This window comes from Thalia democratica, chromosome 7 (assembly GCF_965202585.1).
Source record: "Thalia democratica chromosome 7, ktThaDemo2.hap1.1, whole genome shotgun sequence".
NCBI classification, from domain to species: domain Eukaryota; kingdom Metazoa; phylum Chordata; class Thaliacea; order Salpida; family Salpidae; genus Thalia; species Thalia democratica.
Window position 1 is genome coordinate 46973204 of NC_139171.1, and position 21317 is coordinate 46994520.

The 21317-nt window shown below is 30.7% G+C and overlaps 6 protein-coding genes and 1 non-coding gene across 7 annotated transcripts; 6 read left to right on the forward strand and 1 right to left on the reverse strand.

The window, feature by feature from the left end:
• Positions 1-655: 655 nt before the first annotated feature.
• Positions 656-852, reverse strand: LOC145841804 (small nucleolar RNA U3). Its single transcript, XR_014370180.1, has one exon. It is a non-coding gene; the product is annotated as a small nucleolar RNA U3 (small nucleolar RNA).
• Positions 853-11576: 10724 nt separating this feature from the next.
• LOC145841453 (histone H3-like) lies at positions 11577-11987 on the forward strand. The gene has a single exon (XM_082948813.1). The coding sequence runs from the start codon at positions 11577-11579 to the stop codon at positions 11985-11987; it is 411 nt and encodes a 136-aa protein (XP_082804939.1).
• Positions 11988-12172: 185 nt separating this feature from the next.
• On the forward strand, positions 12173-12484 carry LOC145841454 (histone H4-like). The gene has a single exon (XM_082948814.1). The coding sequence runs from the start codon at positions 12173-12175 to the stop codon at positions 12482-12484; it is 312 nt and encodes a 103-aa protein (XP_082804940.1).
• A 181-nt stretch (positions 12485-12665) lies between these two features.
• On the forward strand, positions 12666-13046 carry LOC145841455 (histone H2A). Its single transcript, XM_082948816.1, has one exon. It carries the CDS (start codon positions 12666-12668, stop codon positions 13044-13046), a length of 381 nt encoding a protein of 126 aa, XP_082804942.1.
• A 142-nt stretch (positions 13047-13188) lies between these two features.
• On the forward strand, positions 13189-13548 carry LOC145841456 (histone H2B type 1-K-like). The gene has a single exon (XM_082948817.1). The coding sequence runs from the start codon at positions 13189-13191 to the stop codon at positions 13546-13548; it is 360 nt and encodes a 119-aa protein (XP_082804943.1).
• Positions 13549-20385: 6837 nt separating this feature from the next.
• Positions 20386-20796, forward strand: LOC145841457 (histone H3-like). The gene has a single exon (XM_082948818.1). It carries the CDS (start codon positions 20386-20388, stop codon positions 20794-20796), a length of 411 nt encoding a protein of 136 aa, XP_082804944.1.
• Positions 20797-20981: 185 nt separating this feature from the next.
• Positions 20982-21293, forward strand: LOC145841458 (histone H4-like). Its single transcript, XM_082948819.1, has one exon. It carries the CDS (start codon positions 20982-20984, stop codon positions 21291-21293), a length of 312 nt encoding a protein of 103 aa, XP_082804945.1.
• The last annotated feature ends 24 nt before the right edge of the window (positions 21294-21317 follow it).

A 21317-nucleotide genomic window follows, 5' to 3' on the forward strand; every position in this document is an offset into this window, starting at 1 on the left:
TACAAAGTGAACGGAAATGAAGACGGTTTGAACACATAACTTGATGTGTGAAACGTGTCTTGCTGGAATTCTTGTTACGCAGAAAGGCACGAAGCACAATCTGATTCGTCTCCCATAAAGAAGGATCTCACCTGATGTTTACATCATATTTTATTCATCAAATTCACGTGATAAAATAGACTTCAAAATTCAGTGGCCAGCTTTTCTTTAAAGTCTGTTCTGATCCACATACATTTCTCTGGGAAACTGTTTTGCAATTAATTAAAAAATGTTACTCATAGTAAATAATAATAAAAATAGTTTCTTTTGGATTTAAAAATATTATAGTTAAAAGAAATTTATCATTGATTTTTTTTTGGTATTATTAAGTTTTCTCTGGAAAAGCAAAGATTTCCCTACTTCAGATTTAACGCATAAATTACTTTATAAAAATGTTATTTACTTTTAAATTCATATAAGTTTATCAAACATAATACAAACAAAAGTCTTTGTAGATAATATAAAATAGTTTCAAAATAAACTAAATATTCGTATTATATAATAAAGTTTAAATTTAAACAAAATTATATTATTTAAAAAAATTCAAAGTAAGATTATAACAACATATAAAAGTTTTTTTATGATTAGATAACCCCACAAGGCTAATTGGTTGTTAGTCACTCAGAAAGAAAGATTTCCTTCCATTTTTGCCCTGACAACAATGGAACAGTCATTACGACATTCAGCAAGCTGAAGTCACTTTCCTGCTCAGAAAACTGCTCCAAAATTCATCATCATAAGAGGTTAACCGTCATTGTTAAATAACGTTCGTGAGACACACACTTTAGAAATGATCCCTAAAAGTATGATCTTGAAATGTAATGTGCAAAATTTGAATATATCTGTAATTGTGTAAGCTGCAACTTTGGTGCTTACTATTGTCACGTAACAAATTATAGAGATCTATTGTGACATCATATCATAGAGACAGAGAGCATTGTTAAATAAAAGCTGTAATTTAATAAAGTTTAAGCGCTATATTATACACATAATCCACTAAATGGTATTTTGAAAATAGAGTAGTTTGGTTTACTGTTAACTTGTTGTTTTCCAAAAAAAAAATTTAACAAAGCTTAACGACTAAATATCAAGTTTTTATTTGTATGAAACTTTTTACGAATATATTTGTGTTGGAAACTTCATGTTTGGAAATAAATATCAATATTTTAGTATACTTACAATTCCTATCCACGATCATCTTCCACCCGCACAATTTCCATCCGCGGACAACTCCCACCCATTTTTTCTTTCTTTATTCTTTTTTTTTTTTTACTATCACTGTTACCCTTAACCATTACCCTTCGTCGCTTCTCAGGTTTTATCAATTGGGAATTGTGCGGATGGGAATTTTGCGCAGGTGGGAGTTGATCGCGGGTTGGAGCTGACCGGTTCCCAGTATTTTAAACTGTATATAGCCTAAAAATTTATTGATCTAAATAAAACTTACTTTAAAGCATTGAAAAACTTTTGTTTTGTGAAAATACTTTGTGAGAATACCTAATGGTAGAAAATAAGCATCAGGTATTTCAAAATTTAAGAAAACTGTGCTTGTAGTATTTTTTAATGATTACAAGTGTACTAAAATGACAATGTTAACATTTTTATTAGTGTAAATAATCTTATATTAATAAAAATTTTAGTAATTTTGCAGAATAATTAAACAAAATTTATATTAACAAATATCCGAAAAAAATGTTTAAAACTTAATAACAATTGTCAAGATTATATTACTGAACTGTAAGTTTTAAAATTCTGTTATTTTGTAAATATCACAGTATTTGTGCAATAAAATACAATGTTACAATGAAAATAAAAAGAGTTTTTAAATAAGAAAATAAAGCTTGCGTAGAAGTAAATAAACAAGTTTCAAATTGGGAAAATTTATTTAACTCGTTTAATATATAACCTAACCTTTACAAGTTATTAGTGATATATTAAATCCTAAGACTTGGATTGGACCCAGCCGGTTCCAGGCTTTTTGGATTCGGATTCAATAGATTACTTTAAGCTTTTTAAACAATACTCAACTATTTTTCAAAAGCTAAATGAAATGTTAAACTGTTTGGAATAAAATTCAAATAAAAACTGAATAGGACGACATAACACATACAAGGTTATAAAAAAGCAAGCATTCTAAAGTTTGAAACGAGTGTAAGTTAGTATTATGTCAATTAACTTATATTTCAGTTTGCGGTTACTTGTGTGTTTAACTTCGGTTTTTCTTTTTCGATTAAAATTGATTCTAAATTATAAATCTCACTCGAACACACATCTAGAAGTTTAAAGTTATTCTCAATGTTTAAATTTTAACACGGTTTAGCTCTAAAATACACCAACTCTTCAAAATATTTGTCCCGATATTTTTTTTCTATGTAGAAGATGTTCTTGCCTACAGAGCAGGTATACTTGTTTTTGACACTTGAGTCTAATATTTCTGAATACTAGTATTCGAACACTGTTTTAGTCATAAAGTTGGTATTTTTGCACGAAAATTATTGTTGGTATTTCGAAAGTTCAGAAGAAGTATTTAATGTTTGTAGAACTTTAGCCAAAAAAATACGAGAGACTTGCAAAAGGTTATTATCAAATTTACCCTCAATTTACAAAATAGTGCTTAATTATGAGGAAAAATCTAGATTTTAAAAATTTTAAGCTTAAATAAAAAATCGTGAAAATTAAACATTTTAATTAACAAAAATAACACTTAAACACTAAATTATAAACCAAAAAAAGAAGTTAATAAACATTGATTTACATTACCGTAATAAAGAAAACTTACCCCCTAAAACCAGGGAATTTACCCCCAGGGGAAAGTTTACCCAAGATTAATCACTGATAAAGAAAAGAAAAAATTTTTCATCACCAAAAATTTTTTTAAGCTAAAAAGCACATTTAAAGTAGTGTACTTTCAAAAACCTGGAAAAAATTCGGAAAACCTAGAAAAAATTTCTCAAAAACTAGTGGCAACCCTGGCTGCTAAAATTAAGTGTTATTTTATCAGTTGCATATCTGTTGTGTGGCTAAAAAGTGGTGATTCTCCTATATTGCCATCAGAGAAACCAAAACCACAACCCTCTGCAAATTTGATCTTAAACTGGTGGAATTTGAACAAAAAAACACCCACATCTTGTCAGTTTTGCAAGGAAATATCTTTCTGCTCTATCATCTTATGTGTGTTCTGAAAAATTATTTTCTGAAACTGGTAAATTGTTCGGGCAAATATGTAACCAAAAACCCGCGAAAAGTTTTTATTTCTCTAGTATAAACCTCTAGTATAAGACCTTTATAAACCTCTAATATAAGAGTGTAGAACATCTTTTGCAATTTTAGCTTACTTTATATTTTTAAACAGTCTCTTAAGTTAATTTATGTTTCTTTGTAATTAGTTATTGTAAAAGCGTAAGTCGATTTAAAAAACATTTAATACATCCTTTTCTTTGTTAAGCCTTTACTACAATTAATACTATATTTCAGTTTATTATGGCTCCATGTTAATTTAAATTGTACTTTGCAGATAAACACTTGCGAAAGTTAATGTTTTAATTTGTTTATGGTAACAGTAAAAATTTAGTCTTTAGTTAGACGTTAAGTATTTCAACTGTATTTGTGATTTGTTTTCTGCTTTAAGCATCTATTATAGTCGAAAATTTATTTATTTTACATAACACAAATAACGAAAATACAAGTTAATTGTTAATCATGCTAGCATGAATATCAAAATATTTAAACTAAGTTCTTGTGTATGTAGCTTTATTTTTTTTTATTTTTTTAGCAAGAGTTTTTTTTTATGTTCGTTTTTATAACTAGTTATTTTTGCAATAAAAACGGACTTATTTATTAACACGTTAAACATAACGTTCAAATATGCAACTAAATAAGTAACAATATAGTTCAGTCACCTCTCGCTAATCTGCGTAACTAAACGAGAGGTAGCAAGTATACCTACTGTATTGGATATTATTTTTAAATGCATTTGATAAAGTAGTTTAGCAACTTTCCCACAGTATTTTGTTACAAAAATAGTTTTCATTCAAGTATAAATGTGGTAATATTTTAATAAAATTGTTTATGTGCTTACATAAATATGCACATACTTTAAATAATACCTAAATACTTTAAATTAGATATTGGTTTATTTGAGTTTGCAACAGCTAATTGTGAGTTCACACTGGTGGCAGTGATCACATGATTGGATTGTTGATGTGTTTTTTGTTGTAGCGCCGGTGGATACTTACTTGGGGATTTGAGCTTCATCGTTTTCCCACACTTTGTGGTTTTTTATGTTGAAGTTTTAGCCTTGTGAGTGTTTGCCAAATGGCGTCTCACCGAGGGTTTTGTTTTTTGAATAAAGGGTTAGGATTAGTTTTTATTTTGGTTAGTTAAACATTTTTTTTCAGTTTTTAGACAGATTTAGTTTTATTTTTAACTAAAAAGTAATTTTTTTTTCTTAGTAAATTTAAAAGATAGGGCAGGTGGAATAACACGTGATGAGCTCAAACTCACTTGCATGACCTTCAGAAATCTTTTATCGTTTTAGAGGGGAGAGTAGGTTTCTTCCGATGTTTTTCTACCTTTAAAAAAAAAAGTTTTTTTAGTTCTACTTTGTTCCTTGCCCACCTAAGATTAAACTTGTCTTTCATGGTAATAGAGAAAGATCTTTTTCCAATATCATGAAAGAAAAATTCAATTTTAGGTGTTATTTTGCTATAGTTGGAAATTTAGTAAAGAAAAATATTAATAATTATGATTAGGTTAAGTATAGAATACAAAATAGCTGGGATAAATGTATACACTGTTTAGGAAATAAATTTGCAATAACTATGATAAAATTGTATAAGTTAATTTACAGGTATATATATATACTAAAAACTCAAAAGTAAATAAATTTTAAACAAATTATAAAAACTTAAAAGGAATAAAGTAGTTAAATTAGACCAAAATCACAATAAAAAACTCAGGTTTAAATAACCACTAAAACTTTATTAACTGCTATAAAATTTTAAATCAAAAAAAAAAAATTAAATTCATCAAATATCACATTGTGAGTTAGGCTCAAAACACATCAGTAAAAATTTATTAATACTTTTGCATTTTGAAATAAGAAGTTCACAAAGGTAGATGAGTTTACTAGATGGCAATCGACTGTCACTGTTCAACTCTTTGCTGCAACCAGTACGTTCACACTCAACAGTCCTTCAGCTCAAATGATTAATTGATACTTAATTAGACTTTCTAACAACAATATGGCCAATTGTACGTACATGGTTATTAAAAAACCTATTAAATACTTTGTAATATATACATACACCCTATTAGTACTGCTGTTATAATAAGACAAAGGGTAAAACTTTTATAAACAGTTCCAAACTAAATGAAAATATTAAATTAAAACAGCAAATATAACTGCTTCAACAATCTAAGCAGGCAAAAAACTTAAGTCTGTGCAATTCTAAAGAAAATTACTGAATGAAGTATAGAATTTTGATATACTACGTACGGTATACTTTCTGTTTATTTCAAGAGTACCAATCTAAGTTCTCAACTTATATCCAAGAAGATTGTGTTAGGTATTGTTAAAAACAGAAGATAGTATTTACAAATAAAAACTGTTATAAAAACATTTAAAAACTATATATACATGTATATCTTAAAATACTGTACAATACAAAATTAGCTTAAAATAATTTCAGGGTTGCAAAAAGTTGCAATACTTCAGGTCTTTTAAGCAAAAAACTAGCCTAAATGACCGATAACTAGTCTAAAACATTAAAAACTAGCCTGAGAATATTTTATAGTCCTAAAATATTTTTGTGCACCCGAATTATGTTCTTAAACCTAAGGCTTTTGTATAGTTATATTATGTATGTATAGTTATATGTATAGTTATATTATATTTAAAAATTACTAACAGCATGATTGTAAATTCATACTCTGACATATCTTTTGATATATTACTTTTTAATAATGTAAAAACCCTAAGATTCAAAAAATTAAAGTGAAAAAATTTTGTATACAAATTCAGAGTAAGCATGTTAATTTTTTGTTGTTATACATCAGCAATTTGTTTTTAAAAGAAGAATATTTTAAAAATCTTTTAAAATATTACTTTTTAATAATGTAAAAACCCTAAGATTCAAAAAATCAAAGTTAAAAAATTTTGTATGCAAATTCAGAGTAAGCATGTCAATTTTTTTTCGTTATACAGCAGCAATTTGTTTTCAAAAGAAGTATAAATAACAGTAACCAAATAATACAAAAAAATTCAAAAAACACATGAAGAAAATATTTTAAATTACCAAATAACAATCTCTAATAATTTTATACACTAACTCTTTTTAAAAAAATTTGAATAAATTAGTTGATTATAATTAGGAATTAAATTATGCACGCAAGTTATATTCAAAAGTCTTGTAAATTTAACAATAGCTGTCCTAAAAGAAAAACTAATATTTAATAGTTGAAATAAAATAATCTTAAAAAAAACTAGTGGCACAATACTAATTAACTAAAAATATAAGGTCATCAAAAAAAACTGAATCTTATTTACGATCTAACAAAAACTTCTCAAAATAAAAACGAACCGAACTAGACTGAAAAACCCAGATTTTTACAAGATTCTATAAAAGTTTTAAATGAACATAAGTTAGCTACGACCCTGGTGTATTCAGCAAAATTGTGTTAAAAAAAGAAAATTAAAGGTAATTTTATTGAAAGTACGTGAAATAAATATCTATAAATAAAACAAACAAATATATTTGTTAAAAAGATAACAATTATAGAATCTTGATAAAAACAAAAATAGGTTTTTATGAAGTTAAAGTACTCAATGTATTTTGAATGCTAATATTAAATTTGTTCAATACAAAAAACAAGTATAAATTAAACACTTAATTTAAAACTCAAAAATAAGTATATATAAATAATATTCAAAAAATAGCATAAAGCAACATAACTTTACATAAACAAGTAGATGAATATAAAAGATATCAAATCAGTATGTAAACTGAATTTGAACAGTAAGTCATAAATACTAAACACAACATAGTTATATTTTCACAATTAGATTTTTTTAAATATTAATAACTTAAGTAAGACATAGTTTCAAGTTTAAAAGCCACAAAAGCAAAAAAAATTGTTCACATATCAATATAAAACATAAATAAAAAGATTTTCAAAAATATAAAAGTTTAGATAGATTTGAAATAGTATAAAATTATATGAAGAGAGCTTTCTCATAAGCAAAATAGTTTATATCCATGTGTATAGATTATTTTAAATTAGTTATTTCTTACATGCAAAAAACAATTTAAAATTTACTGATGTATTTTATTGTATTGAGTCGAAATACTAATTAATAAGAAAAAGTAATTACAGAACGATAGCTGAAATTATATTGAACAAATCATTAACAAATCACTTTTTAAATAGATTTCAAAAAATTTTTGTTAAATTAAAACAGTTATTTTGTTAAAGTTTTAAATAAATAGCCTTTTTATAAGAAAAAAAAATTCTTTCCCTTGAAAAAAAACAATGATATTATATCAGTTATTTTGTTAAAGTGTTAAACAAATAGCCTTTTTATTGATAACACAAATTTATTTACAACACAACAAAAACTAACACACAACAAAAACTAACACACAACTAGTTTTTTGATGAGGTTTTCTTAATTGATCGTAGCAATGTATAGCAAAAAGCTTCATTTTTGAATCAAAAATTTGTGATATCTGAAAAAATTTATAAATTTTATAAACACTACTATACATTGCTTTAATTTAATTATATTTCTTGACTTTCTTTATAGTAAAACATATTGAAATTTAATACAGTTTAATTATTGTGTGCATTATTATTAAAGTTTTGGTTAAAAAATTGTTAAGACTGATTACATCAATCATTAATAATTTCTTAATAGTACATAACCATTTTAGTAATTTTGACAAAAATTAGGAGGTTGTGAAAAAAATAAGCATTTTTAAGGGCGTAGGGGTGTCCAACCTTACTTATCCGGGCAGTTTCAGTCGAGAATTAATAATACTAAATAATACTAAAGAAAAACATTTTTGAGTGATACAAATCTTTAAGCTTTCATGCTGTAAAAAAAACTTCAAATGATTTTATACATTCTGCGATTTAGTTAATTTTTATGGCGTAATAATACTACTAAAGCTCATATTCAAACTATGTCAAAACTAGTTTATTAATTAAAAACCTTTGTATGTAAAGTAAGTCAGTTTAAAAAAAAATTAAAAAATCTTATTTACAACATGACTTAAAGTATTTTAATAATACTTTTGAAGTTTTTTGATCGTTAATTAAATTATAATTTATTTTAGAAAATGAATCTATAACGGTTCTTTCATGATTGAATTTTAATTCAAACTATATTATAAAAGTTTTTATTTCAGAATTTTTTGTTTAAGATGAGGTGCATGACAATTTTTCAATATTAACTTATAAGTTATATAATTTTTACACACACAACACACCAGGTTTTAGAAATGCACAAGACATCAAAAAAAAAAAGAGTTGCACCCATTGAAAATAAACTTGAAGTATGTAAAAAGGTTAAAAAACAACGTGCCAAAATCATTGTAGCAGTTTAGCATAGGCAGGTCGACTTTGTAGTCATTTTAAAAGTTAAGAAAAGTTCAAAAAAGCTTAAAGAAGAAAAAGAGGAGTTGAGCTTTTACTATTTATTATGCATTGCATAATATACAGCAGTTATATTATTTTATGAAAAAACTATTTTTGAACTTATCCAGATATGTTTACAATAAATTTTGCCCAACATGTTCCGTAAAAATATTGTGAACACTTATTAAAACTTTTAATAAACTTTAATCAATTTTTTAATAACATATTTAAATTATGTGTTCTTATTTTTATTTTTAGTGTTCTACACAGTAATGATCATTAAATGACTGTTTATTTAAAATTTAGTTATTAAAGAGTTCTATTGATGTTAAAGCCTTTTATTAACAAATCTGCCCTCAAAAATATTTTTGTTATTATGATACTAAAAGCCACCCCCACACTGTGAGACACATTGTGTATAGAATAAAAGCTTTTGAGATATAAAAAGTTTAGTAGAAAAAATACTTGATAAATATGTATAAAATTGAAAATTACTAAAATGTCCTCCTTTATCTATAAAGCAATTTATTTTAAACTTAAAAAAAAAATTTTAATAATAATGTAGGAAGTTGATTTGAAAAAAAATATCAATTATGACCAAAGTTTAAAAAAATTAACACTAATTTTTTTTTGATTAAAATAATCTTTGGTAAGCTATTAAAAAATGTGTTTCATAAATTTTTATAATATAACTTATAGAATATAACTTATAGAAGATAGACTGAGAAAGACTTTAACAATTGCTCAAAACTGTAGGAGAATTCTTTTGAATTACTTTTTTTATGCATTTTGAGTTTGCACCTTCCACAAGTAACCTATTGAACTCTCTAACTTTAATTACTTAAATCTAAAGTTAAATATAAATTCAAAAAATAATCAAAAATTATCTGATAGCTAATATTTTATATTTTAATGTCATAAGTCAAAACCTTTATATAAAAGGTATTTACTCCCCTCTATGTCCTTTTTATTTAAATAATCTCAAAAATCAAGGACTGTGTGTAAGAACTGTGTAAATTTAAAGAACTTCGTGAGAACTGAGGTGTAACTGAACAGCTGGAAAATTTACACTGTCTTATTATTATTATCAAAATTAGTTTTCATAAAACTTCAACATAAGTAAATAGTTAAGTAAAAGCTTTTTCCAGTTTCACAACATTAATTTTTAAACTTAAGTGTCTCTGATACAAATAGTATACAAATTTACTTTTGACAACTTTGAACGGAGGGTCAATTTTGAACGAAGACATTTTTACACAAATAAAAATGACCCTCCGTGTAAAACTGTGACTCGTGAAAAATTGAGTCTTCGTGCAATTTTGCCTTCGTGTAATTTTGACCCGTTCCCCAAGGAAACAGTTCTTAAAACCCGATGATCACTATACATTAAAAAACTTATTATTTTATGTCATTTGTTGTTATGTATTTAATAAGTATATAACTTAGATTTAAGTGAATTTACAAAACTAACTTTAATTAGATTAAAAAACTATCAGATCAAACAACATCTACTTAGAAAAACTTAACCTTCATTAAACTTATTATGAGTAAATTTAAGGTATAACTAGTAAAATCACACAAAACGAATACTTGTGCATTTTTCGGATTTTTTTACAAATCAGCACAGTTTAAAATGTAATCAAGTTAAACATACTTCATGGGTTTTACGGTTAACAAAGCTGGCTGGAAATAAAATAATAAAACTTTGCTTAAGCTTGAGATGAAAAAAACACTTAGCCTTGTCTAAAACTTTACTACTTTAAGCTTGCAGCTTAAGAAAACTAAGCCGGGTGTGTAGTAGTATAATTTGTTTCATTTGAGGTTTATCTCACTAAATGGAGAGATGTGCTGTAGCATTTAGACTGTTTTTCTGGACCTTTAAAGCTAACCTTTAAAAAAAAATTCACTTCTGGATCGGCCTAAGTCTTGTTTCTTTATCACTGGAACATTTTTAACATTAGTAGTAAAGCAACTTTGCTTTTATTAGTATACAGGCTTTAAACTCACACGCTAATGCTCGTAACAATCAGTAAAAGGTACCTGAGAAAGCAAAACTGCTTAACAGTCAATTCGTCACAGTCAGTAACTGCTGAAAGTATTGTTTTGCTTTCTTTAATCAACATACAAAATGTCTACAACAGCAGTAGCAGCACCATCAGCAGCGGCACCGGCCGCAGTTAAGGCCAGGTCTTCCAAAAGACCAAGCGCCAAGAAGGCAGAACACCCGAGTTACAGGGAAATGATCAGCTCTGCCCTGGGAGCAATGAAAGAACGAAAAGGTACATCCCGCCAGAAGATACAAAAGTTTATCGCGGAAACCTACAAGCTTGAGCTCTCAGCTTCTAATTCTCACTTGAAGAGAGCACTTACCAGCGGCGTGACCAAGGGTGCTTTTCTCCAGACTACTGGAAAAGGCGCTTCTGGCTCGTTCAAGCTTGCTCCAATGCCAGCTGCTGGTCCCAAGAAGAGGACAAAAAAAGTAGCTAAAAAGCCAGCAGTAAAGAAGACCGCAGCTAAAAAACGAGTGAAGAAGTGTGCTCCCAAGAAGGCAGCAAAAAAACCAGCAGCCAAAAAGCGACCTGCTAAAAAGTGTGCTCCTAAGAAGGCAGCGTCTAAAAAAGCTGCAAGCAAGAAGAAGAAAGTAACAAAGAAGAAGCCGGCAGCCAAAAAAGCATCTAAGAAGGCAAGTACCAAGAAGAGCTGCAAGAAATAAGTTGTTCTTTTACCCAAGGTCCTTTTCAGGACCACTCTATTAAAGTATAAATAAAATTTAAAACGCAAACAATGTTACTAAACTAAAAATATGCAAATCAATCAATGAGATACAGTGGAATCGCTTGCGTCCGTGTCTATGTAAACAGTATATAAACAGTCTTCCGTTAAACAGTTTTATCATCAAAATGGCTCGTACCAAGCAAACCGCTCGTAAGTCAACCGGAGGCAAGGCTCCAAGGAAACAGCTCGCCACCAAGGCCGCTCGCAAGAGCGCACCCGCTACCGGAGGTGTGAAGAAGCCTCATCGCTACAGACCCGGCACAGTTGCGCTGAGAGAAATCAGACGCTACCAGAAGTCAACTGAGCTTCTTTTGCGTAAGTTGCCTTTCCAGCGTCTGGTACGTGAAATAGCTCAAGACTTCAAAACTGACTTGAGGTTTCAAAGCAGTGCCGTAATGGCTTTGCAAGAAGCCAGCGAGGCGTACCTCGTTGGTTTGTTCGAAGATACTAACCTTTGCGCGATCCACGCCAAGCGTGTGACGATCATGCCCAAAGACGTCCAGCTCGCCAGGAGGATGCGTGGCGAAAGAGCTTAACAATTGGCTTAAACCGGTCCTTTTCAGGACCACCTTTAAACTTTGAAAATGAGACAACAACCAAACGAAAGAATGTAAATAAAAGATGTTTCTTTTTGGTATGCAAATGAGTTTTGTCGTAACCGTACGCGTCCGTAACAGCTTATATACATAGTCGAGGGACTGACAAAATCAGTATATTCAACATGTCTGGACGCGGCAAAGGAGGTAAAGGTCTAGGAAAAGGAGGTGCCAAGCGCCATCGCAAAGTACTTCGCGATAACATCCAAGGTATCACGAAACCAGCGATCCGCCGTTTGGCTCGCCGAGGCGGAGTAAAGCGAATCTCGGGACTGATCTATGAAGAAACGAGAGGCGTCATGAAAGTTTTCTTGGAAAATGTTATTCGCGATGCAGTAACATACACAGAGCACGCCAAGCGCAAGACCGTGACAGCACTTGACGTCGTGTACGCACTCAAGCGTCAAGGAAGAACCTTGTACGGCTTTGGTGGCTAAACAATTAGCGAACCCGGTCCTTTTTAGGACCACCTATATCAATAAAATGTATTTTGGCAAACATTGACAAATTAAAGTAGCAGCTACGATTTATGCAAATTAGCTTTTCGTTCGTCGCGGTTAGGTTTGAGTTGTATATGCAGCTGTGCAAGTAACATTGCACAATCATTCGAACAACAAAATGTCGGGACGTGGTAAAGGATCGAAACTCAAATCTAAGCCGAAGAGCAGGTCTTCTCGTGCAGGACTGCAGTTTCCAGTCGGTCGCGTGCACCGTCTGTTGCGCACTGGCAACTACAGCCAAAGAGTCGGAGCCGGTGCTCCAGTTTATCTGGCTGCCGTTCTCGAGTACTTGAGCGCAGAAGTGCTCGAGCTTGCCGGTAACGCTGCTCGTGACAACAAGAAAAGCAGGATCATTCCTCGCCATTTGCAACTAGCTATCCGCAACGACGAAGAGTTGAACAAACTTCTCGGAGGCGTCACTATTGCTCAAGGTGGTGTTCTTCCAAACATCCAGGCAGTATTATTGCCTAAGAAGACCGCTTCAAAAAAGTCCGCCTAAGTTTAAACAAACCAGGTCCTTTTCAGGGCCACCTAAAACATTTACTACAAACGAGAGAAGCGATCGTTCGCGTACGGAACTGCTAATTTGCATAAATTTTCAGTATATATACCAGCGCTGAGACTCAAGTTCACACATCATTATGACAGCTACCAAAGGCGCGAAGAAATCAGTAGCCAAGACCACCCCGGTCGACGGCAAGAGGAAGCGAAGGAGGAGGCACAAACAAAGTTTTGGCATTTACGTGTACAAAGTTTTGAAGCAAGTGCACCCCGACACCGGAATCTCCAGCAAGGCGATGGGAATCATGAACTCATTTGTCAACGACATCTTCGAGCGCATTGCAGCAGAGGCTTCACGTTTGGCTCATTACAACAAGAGGTCAACTGTGAGCAGCCGCGAAATTCAAACTGCTGTCAGGCTCTTGCTCCCCGGCGAGTTGTCAAAGCACGCAGTTTCAGAAGGAACTAAAGCTGTTACCAAATACACCAGCTCAAAATAAATGCTCAACAACCGGTCCTTTTTAGGACCACCATTTGAATAAAACCAGCTATTAGATAACTTAAGTAAAAATTGCCTTTACAGTAATACCAACATATTGATATTTATACAAATTAAAAGCCCATATAAAAAGACAAACTATTTTGTCCTACTCAACTCTTACGTTATGGAATAAATCTAACATGAAAAAAGTAGTAGTAGTAGTACTGGCAATAAAAATATTTGCAAAAAAGGTTTAACTAACTTGAATATGTTGTCCGTAAGTTATTTTCTTCTTAACGTTTTTTATACAGAAAACTACATCTTATTCATTTGTTGAACTTCTGTTAAAACATTCAGTAAGTAAGTATATTCGTTTTTAAAAAAACTTTATGTTCAACTTATAACAAAAAAAACTTAGTTTTAGTTATCATTTTAAGTTTTTGTTGTTTGTAAGTAACACAATGAGCTTTAACTTTTTAAATGTGTTCTTCTTAACATTTTGAATGCGATTGAAACCGTGGAACACGTTTTTGAAAGTACAAAAATGGAAGTAAAAGTTCAAAACAAAAATAACAAGTGTGATTTTTTAGTACAGTTAATTATTCCTTCTTACAAAGCTAACATAAACTTAGCTTGTTTAGATATATTGTCAAGTTAAAACGCCACCATATGAAACAAGTCAATTCATTAGCTGAAACATGGTACAAAAGAAAAAAAGTAACAGCTTGTACCACTTGTTTCATATATTTTAAGGTAAAAACTAGATATGATACAACTTGATGACCTAAAACAACTATAATGCTTTAGTTTAGTTTATATTTGCCTTAAATCTAAAGTAATCAGGACAACCAATTGATTTAACCAGCTACTAGAGTCTCTAAACTGTGTCAACCAAGCCTTAATAAAACGACAAAATGTACAAACTTTAATCTACATTGTGTTGGTGGGTTAAAAGTTAGTATATTTGGATAATACAGTTTACTTATGAGTGATAATATCCCTGTTTTACCAGTTAGTTACACTTACTATAGTTTTTTTTTTACTTTTACTTGATGAAACTCTTTTTGAGAAAGAGCTAGTTATGTTTTGAAATCATTGCTTAAACTGTGGAATAATATTTAGTATCTAAGTGTTAGGTAAAAATTTCCATAGGCATTTTCTTGTTTAAACAAAACTTGTTTTGATTCATTCTACTTTGTGGACTTGTTTTTCAAACATTTAAAAAAATTTAATTTTGTTTATTAAAAGAAATAGTGCTATGTCACTTAAAAGTAAAAATAAAAGTTTGAATGAAAATAATACATTCAATTACAATGAGAGGTATGTAATAATATATACTTACTTGACTCAATTACAGCAACTAAACTTGGATTTTATTTTCAAAATGTATTAATCTTGTTAATAAGAATGCAACTGAAACCGTTAAAAAATTATTAAAAGTTGTACAATTCATTTATGTAAAAAACAGCGTTTTTTCAAAACAAACATTCAATTTAAGTATAACAACAATTTAACATACTGTTGAAATATTTGTATTAACCTTAGGATTGTTGTGTTCAACTCAAATTGTTAGTGGCTTTATCAAATAAAAACAACTACACATAAAAACATGATACAAAGAAAAAAACTTGTTACCATTTTTTGTATCTCGTTTTTAAACTGTACATGAGACAAATAAAAACTACTGTAATCATTCTTTCCATAAGTCTAAAGCTTACGTGCACCACCAATCAGTTATACAAGCTGCTAATGTCTACTAAACTCACACAATTTCATTCTTAATCCACTTTATGCTTATAAACGATCCAAGAACACCACATCTCACTTTAAATCTATATTTTATCGCTTTCCATTGTTAATTAAATAGTTAAGCTTGCTATGATTTCTCCACTTTTACTTTGTTTTTGATGTAACTTCTACGAAGGAAACTAGTGTGAACACTGCTCTAATCCTTAACTCATTGCTTAAGGTACTTGAATGCTTAGTGAAAATCTTTAACTAACTTGAACGTGTTTTTCGTGTTCTTTTTCTTGTTATCTCATTTAATCAAGGAACTCATTCTTACTCATGCTTACTTTGTGGACTTTTATTCGTTTATCATTCAATAAATATTTGTTTTTTAGTTTATTAAAATAAAGTTATGCTACGTCACTGTAAAAACTAGTTATATTTTTTAATGAAAATAATAAAAATAAAACTTCACTGAATTATTAATAGAAAATGTTTTCAACTTTTAACAACAAAAAAAAATGTTAACGTTCCATAAAAAGTATTGTTCAATTACAATCAAAAACATGCATAGCTATTCAAAATTCATACATGACAATACATAAATGTAAACAACATCGATTGTTCAAAAGAAACATAATACTATCAACAAGCACACAATTGACCAAAACAAAAACAGCTTAGATAAATGATGAAAGTGTATACCTAAAACTATAATTTTCCAAAGACGACATCTATTTATTAGGTTGCTTTACTAGTCAAACATATGAAACAAACCAATTCATTAGCTGAAACATGGTACACAGGAAAAGAAGTAACAGCTTCTTACCATTCATTTGTGTTACTTGTTACAACTGTATGTGAGACAACTTGATGATTTAAAACGACTTAAACAGTTTGTCATTAGTTATTTTTGTTATAAATGTAAAGTCATCAGGACCACCACTTAATTTAACCACTTACTAATGCCCACAAAGCAGTGTAAAACAAGCTCTAACTAAAAGACAAAAATGTACCAAACTTAATGTTCCTTTTGCTGGTGAAAGCCCAAAAGCAAGGTAAAAGGTCAGTTAGAATATTTGTATAACACACTTTACTTAAAGTTTTACTTTTATGTTTTATTTTTTAGTCACTTTGTTGTACTTACAATTGTTTTGGTTCTCTTACATGACATCTTAAACTACTTGTGAGGATGGAGCTAGTTGCAATTAAAAAGCATCGCTTAAGTCTCTTACGCTACATGTAATTAAACTTTTGCAGAAAGCTTTAACTAACTTGATTTTTGTGTCCATAGGATTTTCTCGTTAAGTTCTTTTTTTAAACAATACTTATTCCCACTATGCTTACTTTGTTTACTTCTTTTTGCAATATCTAACAAATACTTAGTTTATCTAAAAAAAAAAATTCTACGTCATCGTAAAAAATATGTTATATTTTTAAATGAAAATAATACATTAAATTGTAACAAAATAAGCTTAACTTTTTTTATTATAAAAAAATATATCATCAATAGCTTCTAGAATTTTTTATCAGTATTTATTGCATGTATTTCAAACTATATAAAACAGTTTAGAGTTGTAAAATATACATGTGTAAACAACAGTAGATGTTCAAGTCAAAATGAAAATTATTAAAAAACTTGCGATTACAGTACAACAATCATGAAGTAACACGACCAAAATCTTTTTACAAAACTTAAAACTGTTTTATTGAACTCAAATTGTTCACAGCTTTATTTTATCTTGTTTCAGAAAGTTATAACCAAACTTCAACTAAAACACAATTGAAAACATGCATTGCAATTTAAAACTCATAAAAAACATAAGCAAAAAATAGCATCAACAAGTATACAACTTATTACAACATGAACAAAAAAGAACAATTCGAATCCTTAACTTTAAAAAGCTTGCATTGTTTAGTTGATTTGACATTGCTTATAGCTTTATCTAGTTAAAGCATCAACATTTAAATCAAACTAAATCAATTGGTACAAAAGAAGTAACAGGATGTTACCATTTAATTCTATCACTTTTTTACGGTACATATCACTAATTATCTAAACCACATATAACACAATTTGATAGCTTAAAACGGCATTAACAGTTTTTTTAACTATGCTTTTTTACAAACCTATGGCAATCTACCTATTTCTTTAACTAGCTTTTAATTTCTACTAAGCAGTTTTAAACTACCATTAACTAAACAAAATATGTGTACAATTTCAACAACTTTGTGCTGGTAAAAGATCAAAAGTAAGAGTTAGAGCTAGTTGAATGAAACATTTTACTTCTACATAACGTTTTTTAAGCTCCTTATATTGGCTTTTGCAATTTTATCTAACCATTTTCAACTACTTTGAGAAAGGAGCTAGTTATGTTTTAAAAGTATTATTTAAATCGTTGAACAAGTTTTATAAATCAGTTATAATTGAATGTTTCATAAAAAGCTTCAACTAACTTCAGTGTGTTGTCCGTAGGCTTTTTCTTAAAAACTTCTTTATTTACACTAAACTTATTCTCATATACGCTTACTTTATATACTTGTTTTTTTTTTCATTAAATAACTGCTTAGTTTGTTTTTAAAAATTTGTTCTACGTCACTATAAGTAAAAATTATATTTTGAAATGAAAATAAAACAGTTAGTTTTTATTTTATACTTTAAATAAACATGGTATTATTATTAAAAATTCTTGATCATTTAATTTAATTAAAAAAGTTTTATTAATCATATTTGTTGAAATTAAACTAAAACTTAACATAAAAAACAGTTTCAAAGTTATACAACAAATAAATGTAAACAACTGTGATTGTTCAAAACAAAAAAAAATCAAAAGCATACAGTTTCAGTACAACTATCATTAAATCTTTCATTTTACAAACCCTAGACTTTTTTTTGAACTTAGTAGCTTATGGATTTTTCAAATAAAAACATCGATGCATAAAAATACTAACAGCTGAAACGTTATGCAAAGGAAAAGAAGTATACAGCTTTGTAACTCAATTGAACACTATGTATGACACAACTTGATGACTCAAAACTGCTGTAACTGTTTGTTTTAAGTTATGTTTTTTAAAAGTAAGATAAGTTTAAGATAAACGAAAAATGTATATGATCGGTATGAATCATTGGTCCAACATACAACAGCTCAAAAAGAAAAGCCTACGGCACGCGGTATTCCCAAGCGGTCACCCATCTAAGTACTAAGACACTGCTTAACTTCCCAGATCGGACGAGATGGGGTGCGTTCAGTGTGGTATGGTCGTAGGCGTCTAGCAGCGAAAAAAAGCGATTATAAACAAATAAGCTGTCTGAAACTTGTAGATTGTTTGCTTAAGTGTTTCATATGTTTAGAGCCCACTTTGTTCTAACTAATAAAGATAAACTAAGCCTTTCTAGTCTTTACTTTTCACATTTTTTTCTTAGCTTCAAGCTTCATAAAACTATTCAGCTATTGATTTTTAGTTGTTAGAGTACACAATATCATTACAGTGCAACGACATAGCAACATTATAAGACAGAAATTAACTAGTACAACAGTTTAGAAAAGTTATTTCAAATACTTTTAACTGTGAAACTACATTTTTTTTACATAAACTTGTTGGCACTTTTTAAAATAAACCTACTTGCTTTTAACTTTTGAACGAGTTTTTATATGTACAGCGCGTTTTTGAGAAGGTAAGTGACTAGTATGTGCAAGAACAAACTAAAAACTTAAGTAGTTAAATTGAATTAGATGGTTTAATTTAATTTTTAGTACTACCCTTTTTATTATGAGTAAATTTAAGGTATAACTAGTAAAATCACACAAAACGAATACTTGTGCATTTTTCGGATTTTTTTACAAATCAGCACAGTTTAAAATGTAATCAAGTTAAACATACTTCATGGGTTTTACGGTTAACAAAGCTGGCTGGAAATAAAATAATAAAACTTTGCTTAAGCTTGAGATGAAAAAAACACTTAGCCTTGTCTAAAACTTTACTACTTTAAGCTTGCAGCTTAAGAAAACTAAGCCGGGTGTGTAGTAGTATAATTTGTTTCATTTGAGGTTTATCTCACTAAATGGAGAGATGTGCTGTAGCATTTAGACTGTTTTTCTGGACCTTTAAAGCTAACCTTTAAAAAAAAATTCACTTCTGGATCGGCCTAAGTCTTGTTTCTTTATCACTGGAACATTTTTAACATTAGTAGTAAAGCAACTTTGCTTTTATTAGTATACAGGCTTTAAACTCACACGCTAATGCTCGTAACAATCAGTAAAAGGTACCTGAGAAAGCAAAACTGCTTAACAGTCAATTCGTCACAGTCAGTAACTGCTGAAAGTATTGTTTTGCTTTCTTTAATCAACATACAAAATGTCTACAACAGCAGTAGCAGCACCATCAGCAGCGGCACCGGCCGCAGTTAAGGCCAGGTCTTCCAAAAGACCAAGCGCCAAGAAGGCAGAACACCCGAGTTACAGGGAAATGATCAGCTCTGCCCTGGGAGCAATGAAAGAACGAAAAGGTACATCCCGCCAGAAGATACAAAAGTTTATCGCGGAAACCTACAAGCTTGAGCTCTCAGCTTCTAATTCTCACTTGAAGAGAGCACTTACCAGCGGCGTGACCAAGGGTGCTTTTCTCCAGACTACTGGAAAAGGCGCTTCTGGCTCGTTCAAGCTTGCTCCAATGCCAGCTGCTGGTCCCAAGAAGAGGACAAAAAAAGTAGCTAAAAAGCCAGCAGTAAAGAAGACCGCAGCTAAAAAACGAGTGAAGAAGTGTGCTCCCAAGAAGGCAGCAAAAAAACCAGCAGCCAAAAAGCGACCTGCTAAAAAGTGTGCTCCTAAGAAGGCAGCGTCTAAAAAAGCTGCAAGCAAGAAGAAGAAAGTAACAAAGAAGAAGCCGGCAGCCAAAAAAGCATCTAAGAAGGCAAGTACCAAGAAGAGCTGCAAGAAATAAGTTGTTCTTTTACCCAAGGTCCTTTTCAGGACCACTCTATTAAAGTATAAATAAAATTTAAAACGCAAACAATGTTACTAAACTAAAAATATGCAAATCAATCAATGAGATACAGTGGAATCGCTTGCGTCCGTGTCTATGTAAACAGTATATAAACAGTCTTCCGTTAAACAGTTTTATCATCAAAATGGCTCGTACCAAGCAAACCGCTCGTAAGTCAACCGGAGGCAAGGCTCCAAGGAAACAGCTCGCCACCAAGGCCGCTCGCAAGAGCGCACCCGCTACCGGAGGTGTGAAGAAGCCTCATCGCTACAGACCCGGCACAGTTGCGCTGAGAGAAATCAGACGCTACCAGAAGTCAACTGAGCTTCTTTTGCGTAAGTTGCCTTTCCAGCGTCTGGTACGTGAAATAGCTCAAGACTTCAAAACTGACTTGAGGTTTCAAAGCAGTGCCGTAATGGCTTTGCAAGAAGCCAGCGAGGCGTACCTCGTTGGTTTGTTCGAAGATACTAACCTTTGCGCGATCCACGCCAAGCGTGTGACGATCATGCCCAAAGACGTCCAGCTCGCCAGGAGGATGCGTGGCGAAAGAGCTTAACAATTGGCTTAAACCGGTCCTTTTCAGGACCACCTTTAAACTTTGAAAATGAGACAACAACCAAACGAAAGAATGTAAATAAAAGATGTTTCTTTTTGGTATGCAAATGAGTTTTGTCGTAACCGTACGCGTCCGTAACAGCTTATATACATAGTCGAGGGACTGACAAAATCAGTATATTCAACATGTCTGGACGCGGCAAAGGAGGTAAAGGTCTAGGAAAAGGAGGTGCCAAGCGCCATCGCAAAGTACTTCGCGATAACATCCAAGGTATCACGAAACCAGCGATCCGCCGTTTGGCTCGCCGAGGCGGAGTAAAGCGAATCTCGGGACTGATCTATGAAGAAACGAGAGGCGTCATGAAAGTTTTCTTGGAAAATGTTATTCGCGATGCAGTAACATACACAGAGCACGCCAAGCGCAAGACCGTGACAGCACTTGACGTCGTGTACGCACTCAAGCGTCAAGGAAGAACCTTGTACGGCTTTGGTGGCTAAACAATTAGCGAACCCGGTCCTTTT

Coding starts and splice junctions, on each gene's coding strand:
- LOC145841456 (XM_082948817.1), top strand. CDS start 13,189: ATGACAGCTACCAAAGGCGCGAAGAAATCAGTAGCCAAGACCACCCCG.
- LOC145841455 (XM_082948816.1), top strand. CDS start 12,666: ATGTCGGGACGTGGTAAAGGATCGAAACTCAAATCTAAGCCGAAGAGC.
- LOC145841454 (XM_082948814.1), top strand. CDS start 12,173: ATGTCTGGACGCGGCAAAGGAGGTAAAGGTCTAGGAAAAGGAGGTGCC.
- LOC145841457 (XM_082948818.1), top strand. CDS start 20,386: ATGGCTCGTACCAAGCAAACCGCTCGTAAGTCAACCGGAGGCAAGGCT.
- LOC145841458 (XM_082948819.1), top strand. CDS start 20,982: ATGTCTGGACGCGGCAAAGGAGGTAAAGGTCTAGGAAAAGGAGGTGCC.
- LOC145841453 (XM_082948813.1), top strand. CDS start 11,577: ATGGCTCGTACCAAGCAAACCGCTCGTAAGTCAACCGGAGGCAAGGCT.